At 39.3% G+C, this 13,156-nt stretch overlaps 1 protein-coding gene across 2 annotated transcripts; it reads left to right on the top strand.

The window, feature by feature from the left end:
- The first annotated feature begins 1,361 nt into the window (after positions 1–1,361).
- On the top strand, positions 1,362–8,683 carry LOC139420226 (neutrophil cytosol factor 2-like). Of its 2 annotated transcripts, none has more exons than XM_071170079.1 (15): positions 1,362–1,624; positions 1,851–1,933; positions 2,311–2,419; positions 2,655–2,789; positions 3,053–3,160; positions 3,403–3,462; positions 3,590–3,633; positions 4,067–4,208; positions 4,364–4,429; positions 4,623–4,695; positions 4,809–4,855; positions 4,989–5,149; positions 5,240–5,351; positions 5,510–5,627; positions 6,298–8,683. In XM_071170079.1, the coding sequence occupies exons 1-15, from the start codon at positions 1,451–1,453 to the stop codon at positions 6,387–6,389; spliced, it is 1,524 nt and encodes a 507-aa protein (XP_071026180.1). In that variant the 5' UTR covers positions 1,362–1,450; the 3' UTR covers positions 6,390–8,683. The 2 variants fall into 2 exon arrangements, with proteins under 2 accessions (XP_071026180.1, XP_071026181.1); XM_071170080.1 differs by having other exon boundaries at positions 4,812–4,855; positions 6,298–8,219.
- The last annotated feature ends 4,473 nt before the right edge of the window (positions 8,684–13,156 follow it).

Below are 13,156 nucleotides of genomic sequence, written 5' to 3'. Positions count from 1 at the left end.
CTGAGTTTATAAGGAGCTACAATGCTCTAAAACAGAGTTACAATGCTACTCTTTTATGCACAATGTTGTCAACAAACAACTGGTTGCTCCTACTCCCGCGCCTATTGCAGAATGCAGCCTTTTAACAGCTGGTACTAAACTCGATTTATTCCCCTCGTTTGGTGATTGGCATTTAGTATGTGACATCGAAAAGGCAGCAGATAGACATACAGTCTGTTATAGCAGGGAAGATTGGTAGGGTGACCTGATTTGTAACTAGAAAAATAATTTGGTCAAGCAGATTGTGAACCCAAAAGTTTAAGTTTGATTCTAGAGGGGGGACAATGAATATAACAATTATTTGGTTAGGGTAATCTTGTCTTCAGGAGATTTTATTACCAATGCTCTTTATTTAGTGTGAACAGTTGAGCAATTCTCATTCTTAACAAAGGGCTAAAATAAAAGTTAATTAGTGTGCTTGCCAGCAACAACACCATTGTTATTCCCCACACTTACAGTAATGTATTATTCCACTTCTTCACAATATTGCCAGTGTCTGATATGTCTACTTGTGTCTTTGAAAATGAATTATATGAGGTGAAGTCTTTTTGCAAGCTATTCGTGGACAATGTTCATTAAGTCCTACCAATAAGCATTGGATGGATATGAAATGCTTCAGGCCATTTTAGTATAGTGCACATGAAAGGCAGAGTTAGTAGAGGGAGACTTCTAAACACGCATCATTTATCTTGTCTATGTAGAGTCAGATGATGGCAAGGATCTTCTAGTAGTAGGTAAGTAATAGTAGTAGGTAAGGATCTTCTAGTAGTAGGTAAGTAATAGTAGTAGGTAAGTAATAGTAGTAGTAAGTAGTAGTAGTAGTAAGTCTCAAACCACCTAAATAAAATGTTTTTAAAAATATGAGCATACTTCAAATGTCATCCCCCAAAAGTAACAAAGTCGTAGAATTTTGAGTGTTCATTTAATGTTCAAAGCAATCGAAATACACCTGACATGGGGCCTAAGCCATGTAAAAATCCATAGAATTGCTGGAAATTGGCTTTAAAACAGATGCAGACCACCGTTTAGGCAAAAATTCACGCTAAGCTTTCTTCAAAAATATGCAACCCTGCAAATGCATGTTTATTTCAAGCACTATGTTTAGCCTCTTTATTAGCACTGTTATAGCCAACACATTTCACATTTTAACAGACAATCTTATCCAGAGCGATTAAAATAAAACAAATATTGTGTCATTTTTCATACTGGTCCATCGTAGGAATTGAACCCTCAACCCTGGCGTACTGTTACAACACTAAATGGACTGGAGAGAAAAAAGGAACTGCGATTCTGTGTAATCATTACACTTCCTTCCTACCTCTGTGGGGGAAATGTGTCAGTTTAAGAAGAGTGGTTTCACTTTTCTCTCGTCATATCACTGTAGCTCAGCGCCTCGACTCTATTTGGAACCATGACATTTGTGAACACTCTCAAACAGTGGGATGAGGCAGTGGCCTGTTTCGAACGCGGGGATTCCGCAGCTGCCCTTGGAACATTTCTGGACATCCAGGAAAAGAACTCCAAAATCTTTTTCAACATTGGCTGCCTACATTTGATCAATACGAACCTAGATGCAGCTGAAAAGGTATGGCAGTTTTAACCAAATGTCATCATTAATTAAAAGACAATTCTCTCTTTCCCTGTTTTTACCAAATCAATATATCTAAGGGTTAAAGTTACTATCACATTGTAATTCAATGTTATTTTACACTTCAAAAATGCAAGTCACAGAAAAAGGGGAAGTTTAGTTCAATGCTTGTGGTACCATTTGATTGGAAGGAAGTCACTGAGTTTTTCTGAAAATCACACAGGCTTTGGACAGATGTATCGGAAAGGATGAACACTTGGCTGTTGCATTCTTTCAAAGGGGGTTGACATTCTACAAAAAAGAAAGGCAAGATAAATCTATCATATTAGGGATGAGTGATTAGATGCATTATAATTGCTTAAAAATAGAATCCCATTCTTTCGAATGGTGTGTTAAAGGGACATTTCACAATTGTTCATATTCATCATCAGGACCACCCCAACATCAGCATGTGAAAACAGTGAGTTTCTATGATTTTATAGAGGATAAGTGTTTCCAAGGACTTCATCTGGAAACATTTGACATCATCTGGTGTGAAGTTAAATTGTGAAATGTCTCTTAAAATTGATAATCGTTTTGTACAATTAAACGTAGCATATTTATTCTACATTATTCAGCTGTATATGTGTTTTACCTAAAGCCGGATAGTGAATTACTTGGATACCTCCTCACTTTGCCTGCAGGTTTGAGGAGTCTTTTGCTGATTTCCAACATGCCTTCAAGGAGTTGAGGGGGAACCAGCTGATCGACTACAAACCTCTTGGTCTGAGATACAAATTATATGCTTGTGAGGTGAGATATGATGGAAGTCTTGCCTTTGTAACAATGATTGGATGTTGAATATGTTACGTGTATTTTAGCAACCTATCAACAGCAACCTACCCCAACAAACATCACAGTATGTATACACAGCAAAACAAGTGCATAGGTGGATGCTACAATGTAAAGCACTTTGAGACCTGGGCAGGAAGTGCTGTATAGCTGTAATTTTACATCAACAAATGTCTGAGTGGTATCACTCCCACAGGTACTGCACAACATGGCGCTGGCCCATGCTCAGCTGGGTCAGTGGGAGAAAGCCAAGGAGAACCTCCTGACTGCTCTGAATCTCAGGACTGAGGCCAAACTCAGCCACATCGACAGAGGTCTGGAGTGCATCCTGGTCAGTGGCCCTTCTCTCTCTTAAGCCTTTTTCACACTATCATGTCGACCTCAACCATACTGTACTGGCTTAGATATGTACTTTTTTTGTATTATTATTTTTTTTACATTGTTTGTTCCAGCAGCTATAGTGGATGAGTAACCAGGCCAGGCGGCTCATCTCAGTAGTGTGAGAAGTGTTTCAATGTGTATTTATTATGCATTTTCACGCCGTCTGACTGTTCAACAAAGTTGGAGATGTAAGTCCTCTGTTAATCCTTATAGAAGCAGAAGCTGTTTGAGCCAGTTAAGGTCCCGGCGAAAGTGCTGTTCAAGCCAAACAAGAACTATGTGGCTGAACTGGAGAAGAAGGACTACCTGGGCAAGGCTAAGGTATCCCTATCATCTCTCTCTAAAAACATAACATGCATATTTACCAGCTAAAAATGTTGCGACTTTTTAAATGTGTTTACAACATGCATGTCTAGTACCTACTTTGTTTGAGATGTGCAATTTAAATAAGTTGTGAATAGCCTTGGGTCTTTCTTTAGGATAGCTATTTGGCAAGTTATTAGTAAGTAGGCATGTCATAAAGTATTGTTTCATGTTGAACCAGTTTTATTCTCTATCCTCAGGTTGTTTCTTCCATCGTCTTCCAGGATGAGTTCTCTGGCTTTGCTCCGTTACAGCCACAGGTGAAGTGTCATATGATTTGATGTTTTAATAGTGCCTTTAAAAACGGTCAACAATTAAAATAAGAAATTGATTGAGGAGGAATATTCAGTGTAATGTGATGTGCCATTTTTTTGACGGTAAGAGTAGGTTGAAGATATTCCTACCAGACCAAAAGCGCCTGAAGTTCTGAGGTAAAGTTTATGTGATCTCAATGTTAATTGTAGGGGACACTGGGGGTGGTTTGACACTTAAAGTAACTGTCCAGTGTTTCCAGATTTCTATGAAATATGACCTATATTTAATGACATTATAAGTGAGAATTTTCCTTCCAATATCTGGTTTGGCCATACCCCAAAAACAGAATGGTTTGGGCTTATACCAGTCATTACAAATATTAATTCACACAAGTAGACCACTGATTGGCCAGCTTAGCCAGTGTGCCAACATGACATCATGTTCTATGAGGAAATAGCAAGCATTTTTAAAACTGTCTATTTGAAATACAAGTTTGAGGTGGGTTTTTTTTTCCTACAATTTATGCTTTGGCCACATACTAGCATAGAATGATTCAACAGCATTATTTGGGTATGAGTTAAAGTAGGATATCTCTGTCGCCCCCCACAGGGCTCTAGAGGGAGAGCCTCACACTGTCCTCTTTGAGTTTGTCCCTGAGACAAGTGATGAGTTAGCTGTGGTGCCTGGCAACATTGTCTTTGTGCTGAACAAAGGATCTGACAACTGGGCCTCTGTCATCTTCAATGAGCGAGTATGAGTACAAACATTACACTGAAAAATGCTTTATGCATGAAAAATGTGGATCTATTGTACTCATTATGCTCAAACATACTTGGTTGATTATGAGCATCTGTATTAAACAAATGATGTGTGTGCAGTGAATTAATTTAAACTTTACATTTTTAGAGGGGGCTTGTTCCTTATAATTTCCTGGAGCGTTTGGAAATAACCTTATCATCTAAGCAAGATCAGGTACATTTCTACTGTCAATATAGTGTTTATTCCTCATGACAAGATGGCATTGACTCTAACGTGTGTCAATGCTGAGCTATAACAAATTGGACATCTTTAAAGGTTGAATCCCCAAAATACTGGTAAATATAGTTTACCCCTCAATTGCTATGTTAATTGATTCCCCCTACATGGGTTGATTGCTTTCTTGTAGGATGGGACAGACAAGGATGACATCCCAGGGCCACCTAGACGAGAACCACCAAATAGACCTCAGAGAAATTCTGGTAAAGATATTTTATATAAAAATGGAATGGAAGTTGTATAGTAAACATTTTAATTATTGGCAATGCAACATCACCTATTACAAATTACGTAACTTTTGGGGGTATTATTGCAGCAGCTTCTGCTACTGAAAATCAGAGCATTGGTCACACAAAAACAGAGGTATGAGAATAATTGAAAATCAAGTTCAAGACATGTTTCACAGCATGCAATATCCAAAGCAAATATCAATTGTTTATCAGTACTCTACGCTTATACATTTTAAATATCATTGTACGTTTATTTCATTCCCTAGTCTTGCCAGAGTGAAGAGTTCAGTGACCCTTCACTCTGTGTAGTGAAAGTGCACTTCACATACACCATAGCAATCTGCATGGTGCCTGGACTTCCCTACACAACAACTCTGGAGAAAATCAGTAACAAACTGGGCCTCCCTGCCACAGCAATCACCTTGAGGTATGGCACTGTTTAAACATTAGCGTCAATTTATTTCAACAATCATTACTATTACAAAACTAAGCTCAGCGTTTTGTGATTTTTCTCAAGCTATGCCCAAATAGATTCGGGTAAAAAAGTGATTGATGAGAACACAAGGATGGAAGATGTTTGGAGCTGTGTCCACAATGGTCGTTTAACACTGTGGTGTGATCTCAAAGAGGTAATATGGTCATGTACTGTATACAGTATTTGATGTCATAATAGTCTTTTTCTATGTGGATTTTTAATTTACAAATGTAATAGTCAAGAAAACTTTGTTCTGGCAGATGTCATCATGTGTGTACTAATGTCCCTTGTTTCATGTAATCTACACTACAGGGAGTGAGTGAGCAGCTACAAAGCCAGACTCACCTGATGGCGCTTCATTCCTATGAGTCTTCAACCCCAGAGGATCTTGAGTTCCATCAAGGAGATACCATCTTACTTCTCTCCAAAGGTGAGCTACCCATTTCTCTCATGCGGGGCACCATTTCCACAATGCAGAAATTGGTTGTGTCAGTGTTTTATTCTGTTATATGATATCCTGGAAGAGCTGGAAACCTGCTGTTGTCTTACAGAACACAGAATTAGGGTTACAGAAGCAATAGTACATTCCCATTTTCATTATTTTCTCATGAGGGCCCCTATTTCGACATTGGGGAAATAATTTGTGTCAAGAGACTAACTGTATTTTCTCTAATAGCTGTAGAGGCGTACATTGACTTAATGTTATTTGAAAAAGCCTCGACCTAATGTTTTCTTAAACCCCCCCACCCAAAAAAACAACATTTTGGTATTTATTTAATTTGTTGTCTGTTGATATAGTCCCAAAATGTTTTGCATGTCAGCAGTCAAGTTTTGAAGATATAGTATTTTCAAGAAGCAAAGTGTCACTTGTTATTTCTACTTTGAGCATCACAATGATGCGTTTTTAATCCCTTGATGCAATTGGCATCATCATGATGATGTGGCAAGTGATATCTCGAAAACTTGACTGCTGATATGCAAAATATTGTTGGGACTGTAAAACAGTGAGAGAAAAAATCATTAAACAGTTTGAGTGGATTTTTTAATCTTTAAAATACAGAAGCAAAAGTAAATTCCCATTTTCATTACTTTCTTTTCAGTCAATGAAGACTGGTTTGAGGGACAGTGCAACGGAAAGATTGGCATATTTCCGGCATCCTTTGTGGAAGAAGTACCTATGAAAGATAAATAATGTAAAAGGACTGTCAGGATAAGGAACAAGACTTCATAGAGATTGTGGGATTTGTTATTTCTACTTTGAGCATGAGGTCCGGGATTCTATCCGATCACGCTTTGGCAGCTATGCACCTTCTAAAGGCAATGTTCACACATTCGTGGAAACTACATTTATGGTCCACACTGCATATGTCGGCTGACTCAGCTCAATATGGGATTGAATCCTGGCCTTCGTCTTCTAATCTGGAAACCACCAAACAAACATCATCAAAGAAAAACAGTCAGATTTCAGTATTTATGTTGAGGGGAAGGCATTTAGGTCCGAAACGTCATTACCTAAGCAAGGACTTTTCTTCATTGGGCTGATATTTACCAATTTATTTCATGTTATTGTTAAAGTGTGTTATAAGTTTTAATAACCTTTTTGGCCAGCACGAATCAAGCATGCCCTGGTTTTCTACATTTTTGAATAGAAATGCATTATTTTGTTTTACTTTCTTTTTACAGTTGAATTCACATACACTGAGTTTACATACACTTAGGTTGGAGTCATTAATTCGTTTTTCAACCACTCCACATATTTCTTGTTAACAAACTATAGTTTTGGCAATTCGGTTAGGACATCTACTTTGTGCATGACACAAGTCATTTTTTCCAACAATTGTTTACAGACAGATGGTCAGAAGTTTACATACACAAAGTTGACTGTGCCTTTAAACAGCTTGGAAAATTCAAGAAAATGTCAAAGCTTTAAAAGCTTCTGATAGGCTAATTGACATCATTTGAGTCAATTGGAGGCGTACCTCTGGATGTATTTCAAGGCCTACCTTCAAACTCAATGCCTCTTTGCTTGACATCATGAGAAAATCAAAAGAAATCAGCCAAGACCCCAGAAAAACAATTGTAGACCTCCACAAGTCTGGTTCATCGTTGGGAGAAATTGTCAAACACCTGAAGGTACCACGTTTAGCTGTACAAACAATAGTACGCAAGTATAAACACCATGGGATCACGCAGCCGTCATACCGCTCAGGAAGGAGATGCGTTCTGTCTCCTAGAGATGAACGTACTTTGGTTCGAAAAGTGCTAAATCAATCCCAGAACAACAGCAAAGGACCTTGTGGAGATGCTGGAGGAAACAGGTACAAAAGTATTTATATCCACAGTAAAACAAGTCCTATATCGACATAACCTGAAAGCCCGCCCCGCAAGGAAGAAGCCACTGCTCCAAAACCGCCATAAAAAAGCTAGACTATGGTTTGCAACTGCACATGGGGACAAAGATGGTACTTTTTGGAGAATTGTCCTCTGGTCTGATGAAACAAAAATAGAACTGTTTAGCCATAATGACCATCGTTATGTTTGGAGGAAAAAGGGTAAGGCTTGCAAGCCGAAGAACACCGTCCCAACCACGAAGCACGGGGGTGGCAGCATCATGTTGTGTGGGTGCTTTGCTGCAGGATGGACTGGTGCACTTCACAAAATAGATGGCAGCATGATTTTTACTAGGATTAAATGTCAGGAATTGTGAAAAACTGAGTTTAAATGTATTTGTCTAAGGTGTATTTAAACTTCTGACTTCAACTGTATGTGCTTGTATGTATCTGACACCACAAATGGTTCCCTCAGGAACAATCTGCTATACCTAAGTTATTTTTATGTAATTGTTAAACAAATTAAACATTGGGTATAGCATGGACACAGACTATTCTGAATTGCAGTTTCAGGACCTTTTGGTGTGTGTGTGTGTGTGTATATATGAAAATAGCTTTCATAGCACATTTAATGTCTGCAAATATGACTGATCCAGCAGCCTATATTAAAGATTTTGAATGACAAAATCATACATAACTCTTTTCATATCTCAATTGTGATTTACAGTACATGGAGCAAACTGTTGGTGATTAAATAATAACAACAGCGATGAGTGCATTTAAGGAAAACTCCACCCCAAAATAATTATTTGTTATCAGTTTCATGAATCCATTGTTGATATAGTCCCAAAATGTTTTGCCTGTCAAATATATAAGATATTTAACTTTTGAAATACAGCCGGTATGAGACCTTAAACTTTTGGGTGGAATTTTCCTTTAAGTCCAAGTATGTGGTCTCGCATTTTCAAAGTTTCATCTGTTACATTTTAACAGTTCTGGTTCTGTTCTTTTTGAAGACTCATATACAGTGCATTCGGAAAGTATTCAGACCTCTTTTGTAACATAACAAAATGTGGAAGAACTGTATAAACCTTTATATATGCACACTTCTTACAAAGAGATGTGGAAACACTTGAGTAAATGTGTGAGTTAAAGACATTTTCTGGTACTTCTGTTTACTTTTTAGCCAGTAATTCTGAAAGTAGCGCTCACAAGCTAAAAGTGTTCCCCAAAAATTGCATCCTATGTGCACCACGTCATTCTCGTTCACGTCTCTCTCGCACTCTGCTGTGTGTGCATGTTGCTAGCTGTCACTAAAATGGCGATGGGCTGTAAACAGTCGCTTTTAAAACTTGGGATTTCATGGCTAATTGAGGTAAGAGCATTATTCTGCTCATAGATTATGTATGAACTAAATCAAATCAAATGTATTTATATAGCCCTTCTTACATCAGCTGATATCTCAAAGTGCTGTACAGAAACCCAGCCTAAAACCCCAAACAGCAAGCAATGCAGGTGTAGAAGCACGGTGTCTAGGAAAAACTCCCTAGAAAGGCCGAAACCTAGAGAGAAACCAGGCTATGAGGGGTGGCCAGTCCTCTTCTGGCTGTGCCGGGTGTAGATTATAACAGAACATGGTCAAGATGTTCAAATGTTCATAAATGACCATCATGGTCAAATAATAATAATCACAGTAGTTGTCGAGGGTGCAACAGGTCAGCACCTCAGGAGTAAATGTCAGTTGACTTTTCATAGCCGATCATTGAGTATCTCTACCGCTCCTGCTGTCTTTGGAGAGTTGAAAACAGCGGGTCTGGGACAGGTAGCACGTCCGGTGAACAGGTCAGGGTTCCATAGCTGCAGGCAGAACAGTTGAAACTGGAGCAGCCGCTACACATTGTCACATCCAGCCCAAAGCGGGAGGTTTAAAAAATACTTACTAGTCGCCAAAGCTCCGGATCATGTCTTTAGTTAAGCAATTAACATCCCATCATGCTTAGCCATGTATAAAAATGCCCAGTTCCCCATTATTTTGGCTACCATGGCTAGAAGAGTTTTCATTGACTTTGAAAGAGGGGTCCCAAAAGAGCATCAGTCACCAGATCTCAACCCAATTGAACACGCATGAGACAGCATTTTCCACCACCAAAACACCAAATTATGGAATTTCTCATGGAAGAATGGTGTCGCATCCATCCAATAGAGTTCCAGACACTTGTAGAATCTATGCGGCTTATGTTGGTGTTTCCTTTATTTTGTCAGTTAGCTTAGTTATGCTATAATACTGGCCTTAAATGTCTCAGAAGATTGATTTCTTGAATTGGAATCTGTTGAGCTATGAGTCCAAGTCATCATGAAGTTTGTCATGGTTGCACCTTCGTGGCCGATAACGAACACACTGTAGTCCTCAATGGTCTGTCCACATTTCAAAACAAACTGCCTACCAAACTGATAAACGGCTTGATCACCGTTTTGACACGGAGAACTGCTGTCATTGTGTTGTCTGTGTGACTGTAGCAAAGTTCTCCGTCCACATGAAGGGTTGAGGCGGCAATGTTCGGATACTCAGAGGAAAGATGTTCCAGAAGATCATCTGTAGACAGACATTATCATGCTTTAAACCAGTATTAAATACATTGCTAAAAGGTGTTGAAAATGGCATATCTTGTTTTAATACAGTTATAAAACGGTCACTAAAATAGTATTAATCGCTCACATTCCTTTTTGAAGTATATCACAAACTGAAAGTTTCCGAGTCCTAAAAGAAGTTCAGACAATGGGACATAAGTCAGTGTGAAACATTACCAATAATGTGAGCATAGTTGACATTGTACAGGATGATGTGACTCTGTCTGTCGGGGTACAACTTTCTGGAGGAGGCACACGTCTACTCTCAAACACGTACATCACAGGGAGTCTTCTGGACTGGCTGAGGCAAGCCCTCCCGTAGAGCATGATGCAGTCCGCTCCTACATGCTCCGCTGAAACTTCATCTACACCACAACTGGAAATATCTGGAATATTGACAATAAGGTTATAGTGATAAATCTCTTCAGATTATTACAGGCGCAGTGCAGTCAACATCTAGATTTCTGTATTTTATATATATTTTCACACTGAGGTTGGAATAATTCTGTTAATAATAATTGTGAAAATTATTATAATGCCCTTTTTAGTGTAAGAGCTGTTTGACATTTCAGCCTGTTTTTTGTAGGATGGAGTTTTGTCCTGCCCGGTAACACAGTTAATAGTCCAATGACAAAGAGTCAAGACCACTCCTGGACAGTTGTAGCAAAATTCATGCTATTTTTTTTTGTCAATTTAAAATGGTCAAAAAAAGAGTCACAGTAGTGTACTGCATTGTTACTCATAAATTATTATTTGATATCAAGATTAAAAGGGCTTTGGACCTTTTTTAAAATGGTAAACTAATGCTTACAAATTCACTTTTTTCATTCAATAACAAATACTGAAATCATAATTGGCCTACACTCTCACAAACTGTTATTCAAGTGACAATTTGTGTAGCTAGCTTGTTAGCAACTGCTTTAAGGGATAACAATCCTTATACATTTTTGAACTGATGAAGTGGGTGCACCTCAACCACACTCAAGGTACTAAACGATATAATAACCGCCATCGGTAAAAGACAGTACTGTGCAGCCATCTTCATCGACCTGGCCAAGGCATTCGACTCTGTCAATCACCATATTCTTATCGGCAGACTCAGACTCAACAGCCTTGGTTTCTCAAATGACTGCCTCGCCTGGTTCACCAACTACTTCTCAGAGTTCAGTGTGTCAAATCGGAGGGCCTGTTGTCTGGACCTCTGGCACATCGTTCAATTCTCGGGCCGTTCAATTTCTCTGTATATATCAACGATGTCGCTCTTGCTGCGGATGATTCCCTGATCCACCTCTACGCAGACGACACCATTCTGTATACATCTGGCCCTTCTTTGGGCACTGTGTTAACTAACCTCCAAATGAGCTTCAATGCCATACACCACTCCTTCTGTGGCCTACAACTGCTCTTAAACGCTTGTAAAACCAAATGCATGCTTTTCAACCGTTCTGCTGGGTATCTGCAATTTATCATGTCAATATAGACTACAGTACAGCTAGATACCTAGCTCGTAAATGACGACCCAACTTGATGTCAAATCAAATAATTTAGAGGTGACCCAGGCATAGATGGTATCGAAAGCAAGTTTCTCATCAAAACACGACCACCAGTATAAATAATTCAAACATGATAAATTGCATTATTTCTAACAGGGGAAGTTTACAAATGTAAACACGTGTAGGACCACGGGAAATAACTTCTGGGTTGTTTCTTTCACAATAAAGGTATCCTATGCAAATGTTATTAGAGTCTAGTAAATATAAAAAACATTATGGTCAAATTATCCTATATTATAGCTTTGTTTAGTCATACATACAGTATGACTGTTTGTGTTTAGTAATTTGATACACTGCCGATTTTGCAGGTACTCCTACTTACAAAGCATGTAGAGGTCTGTAATTTTTATCATAGATACACTTCAACTGTGAGAGACGATTACAAAAATCCAGAAAATCACATTGTATGATTTTTAAGTAATTCATTTGCATTTTATTCCATGACATAAGTATTTGATCACCTACCAACCAGTAAGAATTCTAGCTCTCACAGATCTGTTAGTTTTTCTTTAAGAAGCCACTCTACCTGTATTAACTGCACCTGTTTGAACTCGTTACCTGTATAAAAGACACCTGTCCAGACACTCAAACCTCTCCACAATGGACAAGACCAGAGAGGGTGTAAGGACATCAGGGATAAAATTGTAGACCTGCACAAGGCTGGGCTACAGGACAATAGGCAAGCAGCTTGGTGAGAAGGCAACAACTGTTGGCGCAATTATTAGAAAATAGAAGAAATTCAAGATGACGGTCAATCACCCTCGGTCTGGGGCTCCATGCAATATCTCACCTCGTGGGATATCAATGATCATGAGGAAGGTGAGGGATCAGCCCAGAACTACACGGCAGGACCTGGTTAATGACCTGAAAAGAGCTGGGACCACAGTCTCAAAGAAAACCATTAGTAACACACTACGCCGTCATGGATTAAAATCCTGCAGCGCACGCAAGGTCCCCCTGCTCAAGCCAGCGCATGTCCAGGCCCGTCTGAAGTTCCTCCAAACACTCGCCATGTTTGGAGGAAGAAGAAAGATGAGTACAACCCCAAGAACACCATCCTAACCGTGAAGCATGGAGGTGAAAACATCATTCTTTGGGGATGCTTTTCTGCAAAGGGGACAGGACGACTGCACCGTATTGAGGGAGGATGAATGGGGGCCATGTATCACGAGATCTTGGCCAACAATCTCCTTCCCTCAGTAAGAACATTGAAGATAGGTCGTGGCTGGGTCTTCCTGCATGACAACGACCCGAAACACACAGCCAGGGCAACTAAGGAGTGGCTCCGTAAGAAGCATCTCAAGGTCCTGGAGTGGCCTAGCCAGTCTCCAGACCTGAACCCAATATAAAATCTTTGGAGGGAGCTGAAAGTCCGTATTGCCCAGCGACAGCCCCGAAACCTGAAGGATCTGGAGATGGTCTGTATTGAGGAGTGGGCCAAAATCCCT

This window comes from Oncorhynchus clarkii, chromosome 11 (genome assembly GCF_045791955.1).
Source record: "Oncorhynchus clarkii lewisi isolate Uvic-CL-2024 chromosome 11, UVic_Ocla_1.0, whole genome shotgun sequence".
Taxonomy (NCBI): Eukaryota; Metazoa; Chordata; class Actinopteri; order Salmoniformes; family Salmonidae; genus Oncorhynchus; species Oncorhynchus clarkii.
The sequence above is the reverse complement of the archived record's forward strand: the minus strand, read 5'-3'. Positions and strand labels throughout refer to the sequence as shown.